The sequence below is a fragment of the Sorex fumeus genome, unplaced genomic scaffold, assembly GCF_029834395.1.
Source record: "Sorex fumeus unplaced genomic scaffold, SorFum_2.1 ptg000007l, whole genome shotgun sequence".
Classification (NCBI taxonomy): Eukaryota; Metazoa; Chordata; class Mammalia; order Eulipotyphla; family Soricidae; genus Sorex; species Sorex fumeus.
Genome location: NW_026606064.1, coordinates 2,633,498 through 2,660,625, shown reverse-complemented (window position 1 = coordinate 2,660,625; position 27,128 = coordinate 2,633,498). Strand labels below are relative to the sequence as shown.

The window sequence follows — 27,128 nt, the reverse complement described above, 5'->3', positions numbered from 1 at the left end:
TTCCCCCACCCCAAACACTCACACACACACACACACACACACACACACACACACACACACACTTCATCTTTGTTAGAATCTGTGCTAAGTATTATGGCTTTTCCCAACAATGAACTGGGCAGGTTAATTCTGAAGCACCTTGATTTTTGTGTCAGATTGACAGATAATGATCTACCACTTGAAAATAAAAGGGGGTATAGGTTCTTTGCAGTAAGAGAGAATTTGGAAATTAGGCCCCAATTATTGGCAAGAATAGGAAGGAAGAAGCATCTTTCCAGGCAACCAGTTGTAGAAACTCTAAAAGTACTTGTTCCTCATGGCTCACTGTCTTGCATCCAACTCTGTTGTATTTATATACACATCAAAAACAACTGCAAAGAAAGATAGAACTGATACTGGGACTCCAGGAGACTGTGGACTAGGAGATAAGATTCCAGAAGGTACATGAACCAAGGAGCATGTTATTCACATAATTGCAGAATTTAGAAAAAAATAATTCGAAGTATGTAAGTCAGTAAGTGTGTGTTTACCCCACATTAAGTTAGCCAAATTTCATGTTGCCTTTACAATAATACTTTGAGCCAGAAACTCCCATTAAACCAAGGAGATCAAGATTCAGTAAAATAAACTAAGTTGACTGGGTCTTTAAGACTTTGAATTTACAATTGATTCCTAAGACTGTGTTCTTAATACTAGGTCACTAGGATTTTTCCAACTAAGTATGTCTTCTGTCTCAGCAATGAGGCTGACAAAACTTTCCAGTTTGGGATCTGATAAAGTGTATACATGCCTAAGAAACTGAGTTCATGCTCTGCCTTTACTTTTTGATTAACTCTGAAATCTCAAACTAGTCACTTTTTCTTCACTCTTATATTTTCTCTGAAATGAGATGAAAATTTGCCCTTCCAAGGATTTTTGAAAGAGTGAATAGATAAGGTTTATAAAAAAGAAAAGTAATTTGCCCATCTGAAATCAAGTCCTATTCACCTTCATTTATCTTCAGTGACTTATTTATTTATTTTTAATTTCCAGCAGCATCCTAAGATTCATGGCAGGTAATGACTCAGTGGTGACCGATTTCATTCTGATAGGCTTCCAGCTTCAGACAGAGCTACAGACAAGTCTGTTCATTGTATTTCTGATTGTTTATCTCATCACCATGGGAGGCAACGTGGGCATGATCTTGCTGATTCAGAGCGACACTCGGCTCCAGACTCCCATGTACTTCTTCCTCAGCCACCTCTCCTTCTTGGACGTTTGCTACTCCTCTGTCATTGTCCCGCAGTTACTTGAATCCTTGAGGACAGTAAAGATGGTCATCAGTTATGAGCGCTGTGCCACCCAGTTCTTCTTTTTTACACTCTATGCAAGTACTGAGTGTTTTCTTTTGGCTGTCATGGCCTATGACCGTTATGTGGCGGTGTGTAACCCCCTCCTTTATGCCACCGCCATGACCCCACAGATGCGCCTGTGTCTTGTGGCTGGAGCATATGGGGGTGCCATGTTCAACTCCGTGATCCGCACTGGCTGTACCTTCACCATGTCCTTCTGTAAATCCAACCAGGTAGACTTTTTCTTTTGTGACCTCCCACCCCTGCTGAAGCTTGCCTGCAGTGAAACCAAGCCTCGGGAACGAGTGATTTACCTGTTGGCCTTCTCGGTGATCACAATCAGCATTTCCGTGATTCTTATATCCTATATGTTCATCATTCGAGCTATTCTGAAGATTCGTACGACAGGTGGCAAAGCCAAAACATTCTCCACCTGCGCTTCTCATATGACTGCAGTGGCTCTTTTCTTTGGGACACTCATCTTCATGTACTTGAAAGGTAACATGGGTTCATCTCTTCAGGAGGACAAGATTGTGTCAGTATTTTACACTGTGATCATCCCTATGCTGAACCCCATGATCTATAGTCTGAGAAACAAGGAGGTGAAGGAGGCTGTGAAGAAAGCTCTCAACAGGATGAGGGTCTCCCATGGAGAGTAAGGTTCAAAATTCATCAATTCAGAAATGCTGAAAATTATCCTTTGGGTTTGGGGCTTAACAGCTAATACCTTTTATATATCAATTAGATTGCACAATGGTCACAATAACAAAGATATATTCAGTCAGAAGAATATCTGGATATTCCTTTATATGCACTATCACCTTGAACCTGAAACACTTGCCTTAATTTTTCACATTGGTAAAAATTTCTGCCTTACCACAGTGAAAGCCAGAATCAAGAGGGAGGAAATGCCAAGGTGTTTAATCAATAAAGTCCTGTTCTCAAAGTCAAAGTAAACTTTACTTTTCTTACCTGTCCTGAATGTTGTTGAGTACTCTTTTCTCAACTTTTTGAATCTTCTTTTGTTAAGCTAATTTTTAAGCTTTAAAGAATGATGCAAAAAATTGCTTATTGTTTGCATGGTTTGGTTATTGTAGATAGTGATGTAAAAATAAAGCTTGATTGTGGCAAACTTTTCTCAAATATAGTATAGTCAACTTAGATATTTGTGATGGAAATAGCTAAATAGAAGAAGAAATAACCAGAAAAATAGGGAGATGGGAATTGGGAAGTGCTTAGCTACCATGTATTAAGTTTGTCTCAAGAGAACATTGAGGACCAAGATGCTATGGAATGAAAGAAAGAGGTAAAGATTTACATTAATTATTGGAAACCATTTGATCTTGATGCAGAAGGAGCTGAGTTAAGTTCCAGCTATAATTTTTGAAATACTTCTTGATCTCCAAAGGTCAGACGCTCTATTTTATTTCTGCAACACGTTCATGGGCCATCTGCCTCAGCTACCTCCAGCTATTTTCTTTTCTCTGGTAATGAAAACCACTATCTACTTCCATCTCCTGTAGGACATTCACTTTATTGTCTGAAGACAGATTATGATGAATCTGACTGCCACCTTTTAACGACCTCACATCTGCTAGGAATATGACTTGGCGAAGCATCTCCATGGAGATCTCACAATCTTTCTCATCACTTCAGCAAATATTTACTATCTATTATATATCAGACAAAATACTAGTTGGGGACGATAGTAATAAATAAGATAGGCATAACTCTTTCCTCACGAAGATTAGAACCCGAGGCATCGAGAGAAACGAAACCATTTCAGTTAATTGATATTTTTAATATGATTTTGGAAACTGGAACAAAATAGGCAGCACAAGGCATAGTCTGACTATTTATTAGCTTTCTGACTTAGTTTTGTGTGGTCAGAAAAGGCTTCCCTTAGGAAGCAACATTTCACTGGAGGCCCAGAAAAGAAATAAATACATTACAGTCATAGTTTGAGGAGATGATTCCAGTAGAAAGAGTTGCTGCAGAAGGCCAGTGAAATAGAATCCTTGAGGAATGGATAGAAGGAAGCTGAGGCGGCAGCAAAGTAATGAGTTGGGGCAGCTTCCACTGAGACGCCAACAAATTCAGAAGAAACTAGGTCATAGCAAGCCTTGCAGGCTCACTTGTGGACTTGTGGACTTAACTCCCGGAGCAAGGCCTGATATGATTAAATCTGAATTTTGAGAAGATCCCTTTGGCTGCAATGTGATGGGGAGAAAGGAGGGGGGCGTGGGTGGAGGTGGAGGGAAGCATATCCATTTTATCTAAGAAAACACAAATAGTACATTCCAGGGTGGGGGATTGGTTTCTGCACAATATTGCCTGTTTCAACCTGGAATATGTGTTAGGCCAGAGAAATCTAGAAAGTTCACGGCATGATCCTGGCTAGAGAAATGCTAGAAGGTTCATGAGCATGAAAAGGGTGAAATTGGGGAGATAATCTTTTGGGGACATCCACTTTTCATTGGGACACCTTCCTTCCCTGAACCTCAGCTTTCCTTGGATATATTCAGGTATACTCTCTGTCCCTTCTTCAAACTGGTCATCAATTACTCCCTCTGTTGTGTGTGTGTGTGTGTGTGTGTGTGTATGTGTGTGTATGTGTGTGTGTTGATAGGGGCCACACCTGGTGGTGCTCAGGGTTTATTCCTGTCTCCGTACTCAGGGATCACTCCTGGTGATGCTCAGAGGACCATATGGGAAGCAGGGGATCAAACCTGGGTTTTCCATGTTCAAGACAAAGAAACTACCTGCAGTACTATAGCTTCTGCTGCCAATTACTTCCTCTTAAGAGGCCAAAGTAAGTTCATGAATTGTTACTATAGATCAGTCTGTGATAATGGGTTGACGAAATTGCCCTCTGTAGCATTTCTTTCTCTAAAAAAAAAAAAAAGAATTTTTTGGGGGGGCGGGGGGAGGGAGCACACCTAGTGGTATTCAGGGATTACTCCTGGCTCTGTGCTCAGGGATCATTCCTTGTGGGACTCTGGGGACCATTTGAGGTGCCAGGGATCAAATTTGGATTGGCTGCATATAAGGCAAATCTGCTGTACTATCACTCTGGTCCCATTGTAGGTTTTTTTCTGTTTAAATGTTACAAAAACACTAAATTAAAAAACAGACAAACAACAAACAAACAAACAAAAAATAGCAAATGTCAAAATGTTAAACAGTTGGTGTGTAATTTTGATAGTGATGGGAGATATTGACTCATATTCCTTCTTCCTTCTACTTGTTAAGTGGCCACAAAGCCACTAATTCTGCATATGAATGAATGATGTTTACAGTATATGATGCATGTGCAATGGCTGGAGGGGTGCACAAAAGTGCATAAGAAGAAAACAAAGGTTTTTTTTTTGGAGGTGTCATACCCAGCAATCTCAGGGGTTATTTCTAATGGGCTTGGGGATTTTCTGGGTTCCAGGAATTGAACCTGGGTTGGCGGCATGCAAGGCAAATGCCCTACCTATCACTCTGGCCCAAAAAAACAGATTTTTTTTCTTTTTGACTCACAGAGGGCAATGCTCAGGGGTTACTCCTGGCTCTGCACTCAGGAATTACTTCTGGGGGTGCTTGGGTTGCCAGGAATCCAACCTGGGTCAGCTGCAAGACAAATGCCCTGTCTGTGTTGTATCATTCCAACCCCCCAAAACAAAGACTTATTTTTATGTTTTAGGGGCCACCTTCTGATTGAAGTGAGAAGAGACTTGGAGAAATAACATATGTATTGAATTTTCAATTACATATTGGAATAAAACATTCCTTTATGTAACAACAAATGAATGAAAACACTCCTCAGTTACTTAACACGTGTCAGGCTTAGTGCCAAGCATTTCCCTCTGTCATTAAAGGGTATAATTCTTAAAGTATACAGTATGCAAGATTTTAGAAAATAGAACCCTCAGCGTGGAGATACCGCACAGCAGTAGAAGATGCACCTGAGGTTCTGGGTTCCATCTTTAGCACTGCAAAAGCAAACATACAAACAACTTCAGAAGGTTGATTTTTCTATGTTCAGTTGACTGGGTCAGAGGGTGCTCAGAGAGTTGAGGGAACATTATTTTTCTGGGTGTACCTATGAGAACTTGTGGATCAGTAAAACTGGTTTTCCTGACTTCTGCACCTGCGTGGGCCTCATCCTGTCTGCTGAGGGCTTACATGGAACAAAAGGCAGGGAAAAGGAGAATTCTTCCTTCTCAGTTGGACAGCCTGGACTTGAGCATCGATCATCTCTATTTAGACAGGAAATGACATCACTAGCTCCCCAGGTTCTTGGGCCTTCAAACTGAACCAGCCACCACACTACTGCATCCTTCAGACTCAGGGGCTTCCATGCCTTCCTATAAGGAATTCTGTGACCCAAATTCCTTCTAACAAACCTCCTTCTATGCCACGAACAGGTCCCAAGGTTTCTTACCACTTATTTATTATGACGAACGTTTTTATAATTTTGGGATAAGAACACTTAATGCAAAATCTACCCTTTTAACATCTTTTAAAATACAATGCAGATTGTGGTGACTATTTTATGCATATACTTATCTCCAAATGTATCAAGCTGCATACATTAAACCGAGACCATTTCTAAATGTCAATTTTAAATGTCAATTATACCTCAATAAAGGGATTTAAGAAAATTCCCTCTAGAGGTTCTTCTGGTTCTTTATCTCTGGAGAATCCTAAGTAATACAATTCGGTTAGTGATCTTGGATTCCTTTCTTTTGTATCCCCTTCAACTTCCGAGTGCCTTTATCTCTTTTAGAAACAGGGGTTTGGAATGATACACTTTCAGGGATAATATTTTGATGTAAATCTACCTAAGGGATTCAGGGAAAATGAAGAGAATTTTGAACTGCCCCATTTAGCTTAATACATTAGAAGACTAATGTACTGTTTTTCTTACCATTTATTAGCCCCAAAGAGCGATGGCTGCATAGGAAATGTCAGCGTTTCTCTCTCCTAAAGAGCAACAATTAGGCAGACACCAGAATAAAAAGCTTATGGGAAGCACTGAAGCCCATTTAGAAGCTCCAGCAACAAGAAAAGCTCCTTCCCCACCCCAATCCTGGGAATAAGGGTTTTCACTACACAAAACAGTGAAGGAAGAACAATTTTATATTGCCTGTATCATCTCAGTGCCAAGAGGAAACTCCCCAGCTAGAAAGAGTTCTCTGGACTGAGAAAGGGACAGTGCAGTGAATGACCAACATCCTCAAGTTGGCGCACTTTACGCAGAGTCCACTTGGGTCTTGCAGTGACTGGCAGAGTTGAAACACAGACAGATGTTCCAGAACAAGGAAGAAGGACGAGGACTACCAGAATCAGTCACACATTGAGACTGATTCACTAAGCTTCCCAGGGACCTGCCTGGCAGAAGACCGAGAAGATTTTGTTATTGAAGAAATCAACGGGGGGGCTGGAGTGATAGTACAACGAGTTGGGCGTTTGCCTTGCATGCTGCCAACCCGGGTTCGATTTCCAGCATCCAATATGGTCCCCTGAGCACCGCCAGGAGTAATTCCTGAGTGCAAAACCAGGAGTAACCCTTGTGCATCGCCTGATGTGACCCAAAAAGGAAAAAAAAAAATCAATGGCCAGCACAGCAGCCGTGAACCTCCTGTAGATTTTACTGTTTTCACTTCAGAGGCTTTGTTGTTGCAGATCCCAGTCACTTCAGTCCTCCCTACCTCTTTACACCCTCAACCCCATCACCCTGCCTCAGGGATATATACCAGCAGTCAGCCCTACTACCTCTGCAGGTGCATGAGGGTGGGAGATGGGGGGTGTGGTGGGGGTGGCTATTAAAAAAATCCAGCCCCAGGGTCAGGATAATCCTCTGGGCAAAATAGTTTAGGTCTTTTAGAATATTATCTGGACAAGCAAAAATGCAGTGAGCCCAGGAAAGAATAGAGTCGATACCAGTGCAAGCAAAAATGTACTCAGGAGATAGATAGAATAAAATAGTTGGGATTTTTACAGGTAGAGGGAAACATAGGTAAAAATAGAATAGGAAGTTGCCGCTTAATACTTTAAGAGTGTCTGTTGTTTGGCTTGTCAAATACCCCAGCCCCTCCTCTTCACAGACCTATTGAAATTGAATGTGCTTGCTAACTGTCCTTAATGTCTCTGTCAACTTAAACAATGGCCCATGTGCTTGGACCTAGAGGGGGCGAGACTTATTGCATTGAATAAATGACCAGACTGTGAGCAGGACGACCCTAAAGTGGGGGGCAGTTCTTGAGTATTTGTCTCCTTATGTGTCAGTTTTTCTCATCCTCTGCAACTGAGCTCCGTGACTGCCCCCTGCTGGACGGAGGTCAGAGATGCCAATCTGCTTGGCTTTAGACACTTGAGTGTCAAAGTTCGTCATCAACCTCCACAGTCGTCACCCCCCTGTTCCCTGTGTCCCCAGAGTTAGCACCTCCAGTGTGTTCTTATACAGCTCCACTGCTGAACGCTGCCTGGGGCGAGACCGCTGTAGGCACAGGAGTCCTTGCTCACAATCAGGTCCCCCACAGCAGCACTGCTGTTCTGCTGCAGATCTGGCCCTGAGCCCTACCACTCACCTGCCCTGCTGGGATGACATTACCTCGTTTGCACATGCATGCCTCCGGCTTGACTCCTGTAACCAGTTTCCATTACCCTGCACATGCGCAGGGGAAGATTCCACAGCCACAGGAGTAGAGAGTGCGTGCCCACAGCCAGAACCTATTGACACTGAAAAGCAAAGGCAACCAAAGAAAACTATATCCATCTAAAATATATCTGCTCAGCCAAGGAAATAATAAAAGGAAAATGCAACCCATGGGATGGAAGAAATTATTTTCAAATCATAAATCTGATGTTGGCTGCGTGCAAGGCAAACAAACGCCCAGGTTGGTTGCACGCAGCCAACGTGGCCGACCCGAGTTCGATTCCTCCGCCCCTCTCGGAGAGCCCGGCAAGCTACCGAGAGTATCTCGCCCGTATGGCAGAGCCTGGCAAGCTCCCCGTGATGTATTCGATATGCCAAAAACAGTAACAACAAAGTCTTCAATGGAGACGTTACTGGGCCCGCTCGAGCAAATCGATGATCAATGGGAGGGCCAATTCTGTTCGGCCAATTCAAATCTGATAAGTGGCTAATATTAAAAAATATAACTCAAATAACTCAATTGCAATAACATGAGCAATACGATTAAAAATGCGCAGAACACCTAAATAGACATTTTACCAAAACCAACCAACCAACCAACCTAACATATAAAAGGACAGTTGGATGTTTAGCATCACTGACTATAAGAAACTTGCAAATCAAAACCACAATGAGCCACATCAAAGAACAACCAGTCTGGCATGGATACAGGGAGAAAGAGATTTTAATTTATTGTTGGTGGAAATGCCAATTGGTCCAGCCTTTTTGGAAAAAAAATATGGCCGTTCCTCAAAAAACTAGAAATTGAGGTACTATTTGACCCAGCCATAACACTTCTGGAAATATACCCATGGGGCACAAAAACACATAGCGGAGATACCATCTGCATTTCTTCTTCTTCTTCTTCTTCTTCTTCTTCTTCTTCTTCTTCTTCTTCTTCTTCTTCTTCTTCTTCTTCTTCTTCTTCTTCTTCCTTTTTGGGTAACATCTGGTGATGCTCAGTGGTTACTCCTGGGATGCTGGGGATGGAACCCGAGCTGGCTGCATGCAAGGCAAACTCCTGACCCATTGTACTATCGCTCTGGCCCCACCACCTTCACTTCTATGTTCATTGCAGCACTATTCACAACAACCAGAATCTGGAAACAACTTGAGCCTGAAAACAGATCACTGGTTAAAGAAACTATGATACAGCAACACAATGGAATACTATACAGTCACCAGGAAAAATGAGGTCGCAAAATTTACTTATAAATGGATGAACATAGAGAGTATCATACTTAGTGAAATGAGTCAGGGAGAAGAACAGACATAGAATGATTGCATTCATTTTGGGGATAGAAAAAACAGAGTATGAGGCTATTACCCAAAGACAATAGAAACAAGGGCCAGGAGGATTGGTGCACATTTGGAAACCTGCCTTAAGTGCTGGGGGAGAAGGTAGTTGGGATAGAGAAGGGACTACTCAGATAATAATAGTTGGAAATGATCATTTTGAATAAGAACTGAATACTGAAAGTAGGTAAAGAATTAATATGATAACCTCTCAGTACCTGTATTGCAAACCATAATTCCCAAAAGGAGAAAGAGAGAGAGAGAGAGAGAGAGAGAGAGAGAGAGAGAGAGAGAGAGAGAGAGAGAGAGAGAGAAGAAAAGTGCCCACCCTAGAGGCAGGCTGCTGGTGGTGGGGGTGGCGTGAAGGAAACTGGAGACATTGGTGGTGGAAATGTACTGGTGGAGGGATGTGTGTTGAAGCATTTTATGATTGAAACCAAACCATGAACAACTGTGCATCTCACAGTGACTCAATTTAAAAAAATGAGGGAGGAAAAAAAATCCTGAAAAAAAAATGGAAACCCCCCCCCAAACAAACCAAAGTGAGCTATTATTTCTCATCTGGTTAGAATAGCTGTCATTCAAAAGTCAAGAGATGAAATATTGGTGAGAAAAGGGATCCCTGTCCCATTGTTGGTGCAATGGTAAATTGGTACAGTGACTATGGAAAACTGTACAGAAGTTTCTGAATAATTAAATACAACTTACATATGATTCTAGTAATGCAACATCTGGATATAAATCCAAAGAAAAGGAAATCAGTGTCTTGTGGAGATAGTGAAAGTGTGTCATGCGTGTACACAAATATATATGCATAGGAATCAGTCATTAAAAAGGGAAGGAAATTCTGTCCTCAACAACATGGATGTTTCTTGATAGCACTGTAGTAGGTAAAATAAATCAGATAAAGAAAAATACTGTATAACATTGCATTCATGTATTAAAAAAAAGACAGGGGCTGGAGCAATAGCACAGTGGGTAGGGTGTTTGTCTTGCACATGGCCAACCGGGATTCGATTCCCAGCATCCCATATTGTCACCCACGCACTGCCAGGAGAAATTCCTGACTACAGTGCCAGAGCTAGAAGCAACCCCTGTGCATCGTGGATGTGACCCAAAAAGCAAAAATAAATAAATAAATAAATAAACCACTTAATCACTTAACTTCCCGTTAGTCGTCGATTTGCTCGAGCGGGCGCCAGTAACGTCTCCATTTGTCCCTGTCGCTAGTGTAGCCCAATGGCATCTGTTCGCTCTGGGAACATGAAGAGCCTCAAACCAATTGATCATGATCTTGATGAAGAAGTCTGACCATCTGGTAGGTGGGCGGCCACGTGGTCTTTTGACATCCCGTGGAATCCAGTCGGTAACAGCTCTAGTCCAGCGGTGGTCTTTAAATCTCATTACGTGACCAGCCCATCTGATTTTTGACACCTTGGTAAATGAGACAGCGTCCCTGATTCTTGATAAATAAAACAAACAACAAACAAACACTGTCCTCCCGTTGTTCATCGATTTGCTCGAGCGGGCCAGTAATGTCTCCATTTTGAGACTTGTTGTTACTGTGTTTGGCATATTGAATATGTCACGGGTAGCTTGCCAGGCTTTAAAGAAAAACTGATAGAAATTTGTGGCTGGGGCTGGGGTCTGTCATTATAAGGTGACTACTAATTCTGAGTAATGTACAGAATATGACTATATTTAATAACACTACACTATCTAATATTAATAGTTAATAACACTCTATGCTTATAATTTCTAATATTTATACTGCAGAATTGAAAATTACTATATGAGTAGGTCTCAAATGTGACCACCACTATCACTAAACTAATAACAGCAACGACAACAAAAAAGAGATATTTATTTGAGGTGAAGAGTTAGAAACTAACTTTATTGGGTAAACCATTTTGTTTCCCAAACAATCACATTCAATACCTTCAATCTAAACAACAGCATTGATCATTTCTCAATAAAACTGAGGAGCAAAGAAACAATACCAATATTTTAATTATGATTTCCATTTTTCACATATATTAATTTAAATATCGGGAGGACAGTGCTACAGTGCTATTAATTTAAATGGCTGGAGCAATAGCACAGTGGGTAGGGTGTTTGCCTTGTTTGTGACCGACCCAGTTTCGATTCCTCTGCCCCTCTCAGAGAGCCCAGCAAGCTACCGAGAGTATTCTGCCCACATGGCAAAGCCTGGCAAGCTCCCCGTGGCGTATGCGATATGCCAAAAACAGTAACAACAAGTCTCACAATGAAGACGTTACTGGTGCCCGCTCAAGCAAATCGATGAACAGCAGGATGACAGCGCTACAGTGCTATTAATTTAAATTAGTAAGTGTAGACTTGAGCTAGATTATAACATAAGGGCAAGGATTGGGGTGGTATACAGCCTTGTATGTATGTACAGAGGAATCGAACCCAGGTCGGCCACATGCAAGGCAAAGACTCTACCCACTGTGCTATTGCTCCAGTCATTTAAATTAATATATGTGAAAAATGGAAATCGTAATTAAAATATTGGTATTGTTTCTTTACTCCTCAGTTTTATTGAGAAATGATCAGTGCTGTTGTTGAGATTGGAGGTATTGAATGTGGTATGGGTTATACTACCTCTACCTATGTATGTACAGACATACATACAGCCTTGGGCCTGTATGGCATATTTAGTCTTGTGTGTGAGGGTGGTGATTATCTCAGAGTGTTGTAGCACTTCAGATGTCAAGCACAAAATCTCTTTCTTTCGCTCCTTGTTTCCATAAAGACCAATCCAGAATCTACTGAAGCAACAGATCTCAGATTTCCTGCCTGCTTATTCACATTCCATCGGTCTGAGCCATGCACATGGAAAATGCCGAGGGCAGGTGACCACAACAGAACTACTAAAGTCCCATTATCAACCTTTCTCCAAGGATCTCACATATCTTCTTGGCAACAAGAAGTCAAATGAAAGAATGAAGTATTTTGGTTAAAGGTTTTTGTGGTTATTGGGGCAGAAGCCGGGGCGGGGGTCGGGGGTGGCAGGGGGAACATCACCCAGTGGTCCAGGACTTCTGGCTCTGTGCACAGGGATCACTCTGGCAGGGCTCAGGGGAAACTTATGGGGGTCCAGGAACTTAATGTGGGTTGGCTGCACACAAGTCAAGTTCCTTGCTCACTATACTCTCTAGCTTGGCTAAAAGTTTTTTTTTCTTTAATTTTTTAATTTTTTAATTTTGAAGGTACTGGCAGAGGGACAAAGCCACGCGGGTTCTGGGGCCGAGACCTCCAGGCCTACTCGAATTGGAGTCGATCATCTTCCACCCAGATCCTCCAAATTCCAGTAGGCGGGGGTCACACCCACCACCTGGCCCCCTGGCGCCGTGTAATCCCATCAGCGGCCAAGACTCAGAGACTATAAAACCCAGATCCCGGAACCGCGCGGCCGCATTTGCGGCCGCGTGACATCTTATCAGAACTTTTTTTTTATGACATCTTATTGTCTCATTCCTACTTTGGACAAAGTTGCAGGCTATCGAATGTAGCCTGCCCACAGGGCAGAGTCTGGCAAACTCCCCGTGGCGTACCAAATATGCCAAATACCAGTAACAATGATGGGTCTCATTCTCCTAAATAGCCTTGAATATAATCTCAGGGCTAGGATGAAAGAGACGTTACTGGGGCCTGCTTGAGGCAATCGACGAATAACAAGATGATGAAATGAAATGAAATGAAAATTTTTAATTAAAAAAAAAACAGGTAGTGGTTGCTATGGGTTCCAAATTACCCCCCCCCCCCCACCTTTTTTTTAGTGGTGAATTCAAGCCACCAACAGTATTTTCTCTTGAATCTTGCTTAGAGGTAGAGTATGAGGAGGATAAATCACCCAAGCAACTGGGTAAAACTGACAAAAGTTGAAAGGGACGAAGGCTGTCTTTTCCTTGTGATGCATCTGCCACATTTCTCATGGACACCAAGATGTTTCATGGACATTATACAATTCATCCTTTTAATCCTATTGAGAAAGAAGGTCTCAGCTGTTTTCACTTATCTCTTCTTCAAAAACCGTGAACTCTTCAGAACACTGTTGAAAAGAACATTGTGTCTTTTTCTCCACCTATCTTTATTCTTATTTAAAGCATGGTAGTGAAAACATAAAACAGGACAGCAACTGCAGTTTTGAAAGTGTTTCTTTTTCTTCTTGTAATGGAATGAATATCTGAACTCCTTGCAATTCTGCCCTTGGTGAATTTGCTCCTCTGGGTTTTAAAAATCTAAAAGATTTATAGTAAAAATAGCTGAGCTATTTCTGTTGCTTTATATTTTCACCACAGACATGTTATAAAGTATTTTCCTTATCAATTCAATGGATTAACTATTGAGGGATCACTGTGTTCTTGGCATGATTCTAGTAGTTTAGAGTTACGGCAATGAAGAAAATACATAGAAAACCATCATTGTTGCTCTGGTGGATTGGAAAGCTAATGGAGGAGATAGACAATAGGCAATGAATATTAATAATAGAGTAACACAGTATGTTAAAATCTGGTAAGTGCTAAAGTACAAATTGGGGAAATGAAGCTCATAATACAGATGAGTAATTTCCCAGGTCAGGGGAACTGGATGAAGAACTAGAAGATAATTATTTTTCTTCCTGTGTGAATGTAATGTCAACTATACACATTGACTAACAACTTCCTATTTTTATTGATCCCAAACCCTGGAAATCACAATTGTATTTTCTGTTGCTATAAGTTTGACAGTTTTAGGTACCTCATATAGGTGGGATTGTACAGTACTATCTTTGTGACTAGCTTTCTTTTTGCAATAATATCCTCCTTCTCTTCCTTTTCCTCTTGCTCTTCCTCCTCCTCCTCTTTCTTTTCCTCCTTCTCCTTTTTTCTTTCTCCTCCTCCTCCTCTTCTTCATGACAAAAAAAAAAGAAATGTTGTAGTTTGTAACATCTGGATAAAACTGGAAAAGGTCATCTTAAATAGGTAAGTCTGAAGAAAGTCAGAGACTGAATTATCTCACCTTTATTATGGAGTACAAAGAAAGAAAGTAAGGGAATAGACAATGACTAATGAAAATGAAATCTGAGAATCTACAACAAAATTGTGGCTGCCAAGTGGAAGACGGACATGGTGGGGCAGAGGGGAGAGAAGAGACCTAGGGGCAGAGCTGGAGGGATATTGGTACTTTGGTGGTGGGTAGGGTACAGTGGCATTGTAAGCCTAAAACTTTGTAGGGTGTTTGCCTTTCACGAGGCCAACCCGGATCTGATTCCTCAGTCCCTCTTGGAGAGCCTGGCAAGCTACCAAGAGTATCCTGCCAGCACTGCAGAGCCTGGCAAGCTCCCTGTGGCATATTCGATATGCCAAAAACAGTAACAAGAAGTCTCACAATGGAGATGTTACTGGTGTCCGCTTGAGCAAATCGATGAACAACAGGAGGACAGTGCTACAGTGCTGCTTTTGTAAATTATGGTATTTCAGTTAAGAGAAAAGATGGATCTGATGAGATAAAAAATATTCAAATCCAATCCATTTCTTCTCAATAGACATTCATGATTAGAAATAGAAGTAGGGATGCTTTGGGATTAACAACTCCCATCCTGAAACCACGGGACTCCCCTGAGGGAAGGAGTTAAGATATTCTACCTTATCAAATGGGAGGAAAAAGGAAAACAGAGAAAAAAAGCACAAATGTCTCCAAAGCTGCTCCCAGAGTTTAAAATACTGTGAAGCTTTATTACTTTGATAACATTCCTGTCAAATAAGTCCTAATGCGACTCTAACTGTGGAAAAGCAATCAAACTCATGCCAATGGTGGCACAATCTACAAAATAATTGTCTGTTCAGTTTTAAAAATTTAGGCACCATGGTTTATAGCACTGTTAGTAACAGAGTTTCAGTCACACAATGTTCCAACTCCAAATCCACCACCGGAGTCAGCATTCCTCTACCAATGTCCCAAAGGGCTCTCCCATCTCGTCACCTTCTTATCAAGTTCACCTTTTGATCTAATGATTACAATTTGGAACAGTCACATGTTTATAGTAGTGCTGTATCTTATGGTATTGGTGTACACAGTTACGTTATATCTATACCACCAAAGCATTCCAAGGTCTCTGACCAGTGTAACTGAATTCATTGGTTACACCAGCTTACCAGCTTACCTCTTCCTTTTCTTCCCATCTCCCCTCTTCCTTAGCATTTGTGTGTTCCTTAAACACATATTTGTCATAACTAACATATTTGTCATAACTAAAAAAGACGCAGGATTGCCAGAACAAAGGAGATTCGATAGACTCATATCCCCATGCCATAATGGTGCCAGAAGCAGGAAAAAATACTAGAAAAAACAATTGAATTAATTTTTAGAATTTAAATATTTACCATATGTTATATAATGGTATCATATTGATATAAATTTTTCTTAATTTGTATATTGGGAAAAAAGCCAGCAAATGATTTCAATATAAAAAAAAACAGACAAAAAGCAACCAATAAACAACTCCTCACCCCTCTCCAAAACTCAAAAACCCGCCCACCCTTTCTTTTCATAAGTTGTTGACTTCCTCTTGGGCCTCCATTGGACAAATTAAACTTGGGATCTTGGGATGTTAAATGATCCCAGATACTGGGGCTAAACAGCAGTCGTGTTTTTAAATGGCTCTAGAAAAGGCAGTGGTGTACTGTTCAATTTCATTGCTTGGCTAAGGCAGGCAGCACTCTCCAAATGAGGCAAATCCAAACTTTCAGGAGAGGGAGAACTCGGGTTGGCCATGTGGGCCACTGGAGCGATAGCACAGCGGGTAGGGCGTTCGCCTTACAAGCGGCCAACATGGCCGACCCGAGTTCGATTCCTCCGCCCCTCTCGGAGAGCCCGGCAAGCTGCCGAGAGTATTCGATATGCCAGACACAGTAACAACAAAGTCTCCAGTGGAGACGTTACTGGGCCCACTCGAGCAAATCGACGATCAACGGGAGGGCCTTTACCTTTACCTTTACCAGGAGAGGGAAAGAACTTTTTAAAAATTTTTTTTATTTTCTAAGGTAGTTCACAATATTTGATTACATTTAATATTCAAACACCAATCCCACCACCATTACACCTTCCCACCACTATATTGGGGATGTTTCCATTCCAAACCCTAATCTCTGTTCCAAAGCACTACTGAAATAATATATTTTGTATTGTTTATGAAACACTGCTGAAAATCCTACAAAAAAGCATCCATGGAGGAAACAGTGTGATGATTGTTTTATTTTGGCAGGGGCCATTAAAACTTTCTTTAAGGGAGCACCAAATAAAGGGTGTTGGGAGGATCCTCCCAGGATGGGAGGTGCATGCTGTAAGTAGACTATAGACCGAACATGATTGTCACTCAATGCCTCTTTTGCAAACCACAACACCCAAAAGGAGAGAGAGAACAAAAGAGAATGCCCTGCCACAGAGGCAGGGTGGAATGGGGGGATGGGAGGTGGGAGGGATACTGGGACCAGTGGTGGTGGAAAGTGGGCACTGGTGAAGGGATGGGTACTTGAACATTGGATAATTGAAACCCAAGCACAAAAATTTGTAAGTCTACAACTTTACCTCATGGTGTTTCACCAATAATAATAATAAAAAAAAGATCAAACATCACTTAATCATAAAAAAAAATCAAACATAAAAAAAATAAAAGACCTTCTTTAGGCTATTGCTAAGATGTTGTTAAAGGTTGAGTGATGTGAACTTATATATATATATATATCTGAAAAAAATGCATCTATGTATATTTCCCTCTATGATTCGTTGTCTACTATTTGAACCCCATCAAATGTGGTGTGGTACTCTTGGAGAATGGGTGGGGATTGTCTTACGATTTGTTCAGGAATAGGTTCACTCATGCATGAGACTAGGCCTTGAATGTGGTGGTGGTTGCGTTGTGGAGGTTTTCAGCTGCTGGGGCTGGTTCTGGGTCCCTTAGGTTGGGGAGAGCTCTCACTTACCCTACTCTGGGGCACCCCGAGTGAAACAGCCCGCCATAGGGTCTGGTGGCATAGTGATGGCTGGTGTCATGTTGCCCCCTTCCAGGAGAGAAAGAGGGGCTGTCTGGATGGTAGCTGATGACGAGCTTATCTGGCACCGGCAGGAGGTGACTTGTGGGTGTGTGACCTCTGGGTTATCAAAGAGGGGGGCGGGGGGAAGGGGGGGAACAGGCAGAGGATCTCCGCTCCCAATCCCGTTGAACCCAGAGGAGAGGGAAAGGATGTGAGAAACTGTCTTCAGCAAGAGTATTGTTTTCTTGGTACAGATGACATAAAATTAAATTCTGTGTATGGTATGTGGGGCTAGACACTTATTGGAGTATAAGCACTGGAAGAAAGGTCTGAGTAAAATGCGTGAACTGCAGGAACATGTACTTGGTGGGTATTAGGGTTGGAGTGATAGCACAGCGGGTAGGGCATTTGCCTGCAAGCGGCCAACATGGCCAACCCGAGTTCGATTTCTCCGCCCCTCTCGGAGAGCCCAGCAAGCTACCGAGAGTATCTCGCCCACACAGCAAAGCCTGGCAAACTACCCATAACGTATTCAATATGCCAAACACAGTAACAACATGTCTCATAATGGAGATGTTACTGGGCCCGCTCGAGCAAATCGATGAACAATGGGATGACAGTGACAGTGATTATGTATAACCACCCTGCCATTGTTGAAAAGACCCTTCAAGGTGATGTGGTTAGTGAATCCATCTCTAGTTTCTCTGTCTTTATCTTGCATGAAGCTTCTCCAGGCAGCAACTCAATTATCTTGGTTCAGATATTACTTGGTTACTCAGAACTCCAAATAATGGCATTTCTTTCACAAATAGAACTATTTTCTATGCAGCTAAAGAAATTGATATAGAATCACGCTCCATACAGCTCACCTTTTCCCTTTATTAAGAGTAATTAGTGTATATATAAGTCTTGGCAAGAACGTTATGGATTCATCACATTTTTTGTTGCATATTTTAGGCAATTGAAGCAAATCAAGACAACCTGCTTGGAAATTTATGCCAGAACAGAATTCCCAAGTTCCAGAAATTGTAGATTGAGTAGCAGCAAGCCTGTTGGAATGGGGATCAGAGAACTGCAGGTGTGAGCTAGTTCTGAAAACTGTGGTGGGATGGGGTAGATGGGATGAGGAACAGAAGACAAAAATCATGACTATGGCATCATCAGAACATTTAAAACAAGCTAATTACTAATTCCTCCCTAAGGGCTGATTCAATGTGCAGTGACCATGGACATCAGCTTCTCCAGACATTGATGGCAGCAAGGGGTATCACTTTTATAACATCACGATCACGGTCAGGACCATCCTGTTATTCGTCGATTGCCTTGAGCAGGCCCCAGTAACGTATTCTTTGTCCTAGTCCTGAGATTCAAGGCTCTTTCAGAGTTAGGAGAATGAGAATGGAGCCGAAGACCTCCAGAACCAGCCGCCACCATGCTGAGACCATTCTCCGCAAGCATGAAGGTACCGGCAGAGGAACAAAGGCATGCGGGTCCCGGGGCTGAGATCTCCAAGCCTGCTCAGATCAGGCTGAGCATCCTCCACCCAGATCCTCCAAATTCCAGTAGGCAGGGGTCACACCCACCAACTGGCCCCCTGGTGCCGTGTAATCCCATCAACGGCCGAGACCCAGAGACTATAAAACCCAGCTCCCGGAAGCACGTTGCCGCGCCACATCTTATTATGACATCTTATTATCTCATTCCTACTTTGGACAAACTGGCAGGCTACCGAATGTAACCTGCCCACATGGCAGAGTCTGGCAAACTCCCTGTGGCGAACCCAATATGCCAAATACCAGTTTATAACATCATGGCCAATACTTACTTGGAAAATATCACTTTATTTTAATTTGTGTTCTCATTCATTATTAATGAGCCTCATTTCTTTGCCTCATTTATATTTCTTTTGTAAATTTTTTATGTGTTTTGTCGATTGATTTGTAAGAGTAATTAGTATATTAGGAAAATCAGCCCTTTGTCATCTGTGTGCAGTATCCCAAGTTTGCCTTCTGAGATTATTTATGGTACTTATAACCTCTCTAAAAATTCAACATAGTTACATTTATCTATTTTTTTCCCTTTGCAGATTCTAAGTTTCCTGTTGTGATTAGACAGGACTCTTTAAGATAATAAAATGATCCACCCATGTTTTCTTTTGCAATTATGACAACTTCACTTTCTTTTCATGTCTGAATTCTTGGCTTCAACTGGAATTTATTTTGCCTGCATCACAGTGGAACGTTGCATTTTGGGGAAAGTTTGCTGAGTGACACTGTCTCCCGACGGGAATAGGAGTGCTCAGCAGGCATTGAACGTTTGCTCCTTGCATGAGACTGGAACAGTGTCTGGAAACTGCTAAGTTTTGCAAACACTCCTTAATTAGTACTTGAATAAAATACTAGATGGGGAAGCATTGAGATGAATCCATCAGGAAATTTTATTTCTTGATTTTGTACATTAACTGGAATTACAGGGTGGACCATGTATTGAAAATTAATAAATGATGAAGGAACCAGGTTAGAACAAAACTGGGGATGCTTCTTTGAAGATAACTCAGCAGGGATTCCCTTTTTATTGTCTAGTGTTTGGGAGATGGAGTAGAGTCAATGGTGGGTGCTTCCTTCCTCAGAGTTTATGAAAGAGTTCTGGGATGAACTGCTTAAACAGGAAATGGGTTTTGTTTGCAGATGGGATCTCTTATTTCCTAGGGTTGCTCAGGGGAGCCTTTGGAATTCTGTACATTCTGCAATAGGGGGTTGAAGAACATTCAAACTTCAAGAGCACTTGAGCTATAGGAACTAAAGGAGGTTCAGCAGGAAGGGATGAGGAATAGTGAGTAGGGAAAAATTGCCTCTTAGATCCAGCCAAGTGCTACCATAGACTGCACTAAAACTGCTTTTGTTTTAAAAGAGAAGTTTGAATTTTTTTTTTTTTTTTTGCTTTTGGGGCCACTTCTGGCAATGCACAGGGGTTACTCCTGGATTTGCACTCAAGAATTACTCCTGGCGGTGCTCAGGGAACCAGATGGGATTCTGGGAATTGAACCCAGGTCAGCCTCGTGCAAGGCAAATGCCCTACCCATTGTGTTATCACTCCAGCCCCAGAAGTTTGAAATTTAAAAAATCTTGAATGTAAGGTTTATTGATTTAAAAATTATGGGTTCAATTCCTCTGCCCCTCTTGGAGATCCCGGCAAGCTACCAAGAGTGTCTCGCCCGCACGGCAAAGCCTGGCAAGCTACCCGTGACGTATTCGAGATGCCAAACACAATAACAAGTCTCACAAAGGAGATATTACTGGGCCCCCTCGAGCAAACAATGGGAGGACAGTGACAGTGACAGTTTATGTCTCAAACAAAACAGATCTGCCTAGTGGTTTCTCTGCTGGCCCACCGGTTTGTAATCCTGTTTCAGATAAAAAGGGACTTTGCAGCATTAGGCTACTAGCCCAGTTTATAGATAAAATGACCTTTCAAAACTTTTCTCCCCTTGACTCTGATTTCCTGAGCTATATAAATGTGAAGGGTTATTAATAGTGTCACTATATCATTATAATATGACTCAGCATATGAAAAGAGCAAATACGATTGAGAAAGAATTAGGATTTGATGGAAGGAAGAAGGTCTCTGGAATTAGTCTTTTATGTACAACCAACCATCATTTTATGGCAATAAATATTAATGGCTGGCAATAAGAGTATGAGGCAGTTATATAAGTAATTCTAACAGGAGAGAAAGAGTAAATTAAGATTGTCAATGACGAGGGAGAGAGAGAAGGGAAGAGAGAAAATGACTTTTTGGACTAAACTTTTTGTCTTCAAAAAGGGAAATTAAAGAGTTAGAAGTTTCTATTAGTCCACTGCATGGAGATATAGGGCCTTCTGCTTCTGACTGTCCCATTGACTGATGAGGTGGAGTGTTGGTTTAATAATAAAGATCATGAGATGGAAAGACAGTACTTGCCTTGAACAAGGCCAAGTGTGGTTCAATCCTGACACTGCATACTTTTCCCGATCACAGCCCAGAGTGATCCCTGAGGACAGAGCCAGAAGTAATCCCTGAGAACTGCTGCATGTGGCCCCCAAACAAAAAACAATCTAAAAAAATATCAACATGATGTTTTGTGTTGTTGTAGTTCTTTGAGAGCGTCTAAAAGGAAAGAAAATTAATTATTACTGCTTCTTTACCTACGTTGACTTGGTTACTTTTTTAATGCAAATTATTGAGATATTGGTTGAATACACAGTTAAGAAAAGATGACTTTTATTCATGTAGATTTCCTCCCTGAAACTTCTGAGCCTACTTTATGAGAATGTGAAGAAAGAATTCTTTTTTATTTTTTTCTTTTTTGGGTCACACCCGGCAATGCACAAGGGTTACTCCTGGCTCATACACTCAAGAATTACTCCTGGCAGTGCTCAGGAGACCATACGGGATGCTGGGAATTGAATCTGGGTTGGCCGCGTGCAAGGCAAATGCCCTACCCATTGTGCTATCACTCCAGCCCCAATAAGGAATTCAGAGAAGTCAGACTCTCTTCACAACAGCTCCTCCTAGTCTTCAGACCTGAGGTGTGCTCTATACATTTCATAGATGTCCCAGTGGTTTGGGGTCTTTAAAAATTTTTTATTTTAAATTGAATCAAGTGATATATACAATGACAAAGTTGTTCACGATTTGGTTTCAGTCATATAATGTTTCAATACCCCTCCCTTCAGGTTTGGGGTCTTATTAACAATATCAGAAAGTTGCTCATTGGGGTGGTATGTTCTGTTGTGTTCTGGTGTTCTTTTTTCCCCCTAGTTCTTGTTTCTGCCTGCACTTCCTGAAATCCCCTCCCAAGTAAACAACTTGCTGTCAAATGCCTATCTGGGGGGTGAATTCTAGAGAAACCCTTTCTACCACAGACAGCAGGAACTTGTTGCGAATTTGTTGTTTAGGTGGATCTAAGGACACTCTAATGCCTGTTTTACTGGCTGAAAGGCTCTCCCTGGCACCCTCTATCCCCTTCCCTCCCCCCCCCCCCATTGGTATGTTGAAGTCCCAGAATGTGCTTACTTGGAGATAAGGTCTTTACAGAGTTGATCAGGTTAGCGTGATTCTAACTTAAGAGCTGTTATCCTTATATCCTTATATACAAGGGATATTTGGACATAAAGACAGAAATATATAAAGGTTTTAAGAGTTTCAGAGAAAGCCCATCTATAATCCAAGGAGAGAGACCTGGAAAGAGATCATTCCTCAGAAAGCACCAACTCAACTGACCCTTGGAGTTTGCAATTCAGAGTCTTCAGAACTGTGGGAAGATAAACTTTTGCTCTCTTGGAAAATGAATACATCCCGTCAGCTATGGAGATTATTGCCCTAGGCACTGTTCTAAGCATTTTATATGAATTCTACTACAGAAGCTTCACAACAGCCCTTAGAGATAAATACTGATAGCCTATCCATTTATTGAGCAGGAAGTGGATGTTAAGAAAGTTGCCCACCAAAAAGGCACATGAGAAAATGCTCTACATCACTAATCATCAGAGAGATGCAGATCAAAACAACAATGAGATATCATTTCACACCACAGAGACTGGCCCACATCCACAAGAACAAAAGCAACAGGTGCTGGCGCGGATGTGGCGAGAAAGGGACCCTCCTTCACTGCTGGTGGGAATGCAGGCTGGTCCAACCCTTTTGGAAAACAGTATGGACGATTCTCAAAAAATTAGAATTCGATCTCCCATTTGACCCAGCTATAGCACTCCTGGGAATATATCCCAGAGAGGCAAAAATGTATAGTCGAAGTGACATCTGCAATTGTTTGTTCATTGCAGCACTCTTTACAATAGCCAAAATCTGGAAAAAACCTGAGTGCCCGAGAACAGATGACTGGTTAAAGGAGCTTTGGTACATTTACACAATGGAGTACTATGTAGCTGTTAGAAAAGATGAAGTTATGAAATTTACATACAAGTGGTACTACATGGAAAGTATCGTGTTAAGCGAAATGAGTCAGAAAGAGCGGGATAGACACAGAAAGATTGCATTCATCTGGGGAACATAAAGCAACAAAACGGGAGACTAACACCCAGGAAGGGCTCAGATTAGTACCAGGAATTTTGCTCCATGACTTGAAGGCCAGCCACATGTGCTAGGTGAGAAGGAAGCTCAGATAGAGAAGAGAGCACCAAATAAAGGGTGTTGTGAAGACCCTCCCAGGGTGGGAGAGACATGCTAAAAGTGGTCTATAGACCAAACATGACTGCCACTCAATGCCTCTCTGGCAAAACACAGTACCCAAAAGAAGAGAGAGAGAACAGGGAGGAATGCCCTGCCACAGCGGCAGGGTGGGACGGGGGGTGGGGGGGAGGATGGGGGGTGGGAGGGATGCTAGGACCCGTGGTGGGGGAGGATGGGCACTGGTGGAGGGATGGGTACTTGATCATTGTATAACTGAAACCCAAGCACAAAAATTTATAAGTCTATAAGTGTACTTCATGGTGTTTCACTAATAAAAAAAATGATAAAAAAAAAATAAAATAAAATTAAAAAAAAAAAAGAACTAAAGGGAAAAAGAAAAAAAAAAAAGAAAGTTGCCCACAGTCCTATAGATAACTACCAGCAGAGCTGAATGTTAATGGTCTGTTGACCTCAAAGCCTTACATTGATGAGATTTTGTAATCATTATTGTCGTAGGACTAGGCGGAGTGTGGGGCTCCCAGGCTTCAAGGCTACCAGGGCTACATCTAGTGGTGTAGTGGGGGACGGAAGAATATGCACTGCTGGGGATCAAACCCAGAGCCTCACACATACAAGGCATGTGCTCTATCACTTGAGCCTTATTCCGTAGCCCCAGAGACTCACTTTGATCCATAACGAGGTTCTCTTCCTACCATGCTGCTCTTTTCTGCTGTATAAACTGTAAGGTTCCTATATTTAATAGCCTAGTCAATGTTTCTCAAAGTGAGTGATACTTCCCTGCTAGTAGGGGGGGTTTGGAAATATTCTGCAGGGATAGTAATAGATTAGCATGCAGTTGATGGAGTAGGGAGACTTTCTGTTTGCTTAAAGAAAAGAGATGAAGTGATGGTGGGGAGAGGGATGCTGAGTGATTTCTTCTTAGATAAAGAGACAGTAGGTCAAATGAAGTTGGTTGACTTAGATGATGGTGATACTAAAGTCTTTTGTTAGGTTTCTTCAAAGAAAATCAGTACAATATCTCTCTTCCCCATAAACTATCTTTTATCTTCATCACCAAGGAATTAAAAAAATTATACCATAGATAGCATGGTTATAATAGTGTTCAATTTTGGAGTTTGATGTGATTTTTTTTGTTTTACTTAAACATTAATTAATGGTTTACATTATTTTGTTTCAGCAATGTTTTTTTCACACCTTTCCAAAACTGAATTATCATACCATATGATCACCAAAGTTCTGAAATCCTGCTGCCCCACTGTCCTTTTTGGTCTCCTCTACTCTTTCTGTCCCTTATAACCTCCCAACTCTGGCAACCTAAGTTGTGGTGGAAGCTAAAGCTTAGTTTTAGATTTAAAAAAATCACTGTATCACTGTCTTCCTATTTATTGTTCATCGATTTGCTGGAGCGTGCCCAGTAACATTGTGAGACTTGTTACTGTGTTTGGCATATCGAATACCCCATGGGGAGCTTGCCAGGCTTTGCTGTGAGGACAAGATACTCTCGGTAGCTTGCTGGGCTCTCCGAGAGGGGCGGAGGAATTGAATATTCATTTTAAACCATTTTTTATTGAGGTGCTATGATTTAGAATACTATGGTTATACTGTGGTTATAATTTATTATTCCAACACCATCAGCCTCTGCTTCCCTTCTCCTAGTGTAAAAAGTACACTCCCAGTTTGGGTCTTGTGATAGGCACCTTTGAAGTTTGGTTATTGAAATTTGGGTCTTGTGATTTCATTGTTCTTTTTGATTTATTTTACTTAGTTGTATACCGCCTTTTAACACTGCCAGATTGGGGGCTCTGCCTGTTGTCCATCATCTACAAGCTGTTCACTGAAGTCATCCATCCTGAATAGGATTGGCAGAACACTAGATGAAGGACAACCATGCGAGCAAGCCAGGTTCTGCAAAGGATTCAGCACTATTGACCATATCCACACGGTGACCAAGCTCTTTGAGGTTTCTCGGGAGTTCAAGATGCCGCTCTGCCTAATGTTCATTGATTTAAAGAAGGCCTTTGATTCAGTTGAGACTGAAGCGATCATTGAAGCCCTAGCCAAATAGGGCGTTCAAACTCAGTACATCAGGATCCTCTGTGAGCTGTATTATGGATTCACCACCAGGATCTCACCATTCTACAAAGAAGTGATCATTCATGTCAAGAGAGGGGTTTGGCAGGGCGATACTATTTCACTGAAGCTCTTCAGTGCCACCCTCGGAAACATCATGTGATGACTGGAATGGAAAAGAATGGGAGTGAAGGTAGATGGTCGGCAACTATACCACCTCCGTTTCGTTATTAGACATCATTCTAATAACACCAAACATTAGCCAAACGGCACAAATGCTGGCCGACTTTGACCGTGAGTGTGGAAAGATTGGACTGCAGCTGAATCTCATGAAGACAATGTTTATGAAAAAAGAACTAGTTCCTGATGTTCCATTTGCTCTCAACGGAATGAACTTCTCAGATGCAGCAGTTATGTGTACCTAGGTCAAGAACTCAATATGACGAATGAGCTGGCAACTGAGCTGCGCAGGAGGAAGAGAGCAGTGTGGAAGAAATAGCTAAGAGGACAAAGAACCTCTGGCTCCAGGCACATTTCTTCAACTCCACCAGTCTCCCTGCATAACATATGCCTCAAAGACCTGGGCCCTACAAAATAGGATGAGAATGCTATCTGGGTCACCCAAAAAGGAATCAAAAGAGCTATGCTTGGAGTATCACACTTCACTCAAGTGAGAGAAGAACTCTGGAGTTCTGACCTCCATTGACAATCGAGAATCAGGGATGCTGTCTCGTTTGCCAAGGAATCAAAAATCAGATGGACTGGACATGTAATGCGATTTGAAGACGACCACTGGGCTAGAGCTGTTACTGACTAGATTTCACATGACATCAAAAGAATGCGGGGCTGCCCACTTATGAGATGACCAGACTTCTTTGTCAAGACCCTGAACAAATGGTTTGAGGCTCTTCATGTTCCTGTAGCAAGCAGATGCCACTGGGCTACACTAGCACGTGACAGGGATGAATGGAGATGTTACTGGTGCCCACTTGAGCAAATTGATCAGTAATGGGATATCAAGTGATCAAGTTGTGTACCCCCAAACTCCATCTATATTGTTACAAATGGAAACATCCATCTTTTCGCATAGCTGAAGTGTATGCTATCATGTATGCATACCACATATTTATTTTATTTTGTTCTTTTTGAGGGTCATACCCAGTGATGCTCAGGAGTATTCTTGACTGTGAAGGCTTTGGGGTTACTCTTGCCGGTGCTCAGGAGACGATGAGGTACTGGGGATTGAGCCTGGTCCTTTAACATGAAAAACATGTGTTCCAGACAGTAAGCTCTCTCTTTAGTTTGTTTACTCATCTAATGGTGAACATTTGGATATTTTCTATATTTTGGTTATTATAAGAAAGCTGCCATAATATGGGTGTTCACATATCCTTTGGAACTAATGTTTTTGTGTTCTTTGAATAGATACCTAGAAATGGAATTGCTGGAAGCCTTACCATCTGGGAGACTATCAAAGACCTAAGGCCATTTGACATTCCCACCACCAGCAAAGTGTGA

General features: G+C 41.8%; 1 protein-coding gene across 1 annotated transcript; it reads left to right on the top strand.

The window, feature by feature from the left end:
- Window positions 1-1,048: 1,048 nt before the first annotated feature.
- Window positions 1,049-27,128, top strand: LOC130041836 (olfactory receptor 9I1-like). Its single transcript, XM_056134109.1, has 3 exons — window positions 1,049-1,980; window positions 10,236-10,269; window positions 27,036-27,128. Exons 1-3 carry the CDS (start codon window positions 1,049-1,051, stop codon window positions 27,126-27,128), a joined length of 1,059 nt encoding a protein of 352 aa, XP_055990084.1.

Excerpts from the sequence above, each read along its gene's own strand:
- LOC130041836 (XM_056134109.1), top strand. The coding sequence starts at position 1,049 with ATGGCAGGTAATGACTCAGTGGTGACCGATTTCATTCTGATAGGCTTC. Across the intron at positions 1,981-10,235 it reads AACAGGATGAGGGTCTCCCA|AACATTGCATTCATGTATTA; the intron begins TGGAGAGTAAGG and ends AAAATACTGTAT. Across the intron at positions 10,270-27,035 it reads GTATTAAAAAAAAGACAGGG|ATACCTAGAAATGGAATTGC; the intron begins GCTGGAGCAATA and ends TTCTTTGAATAG.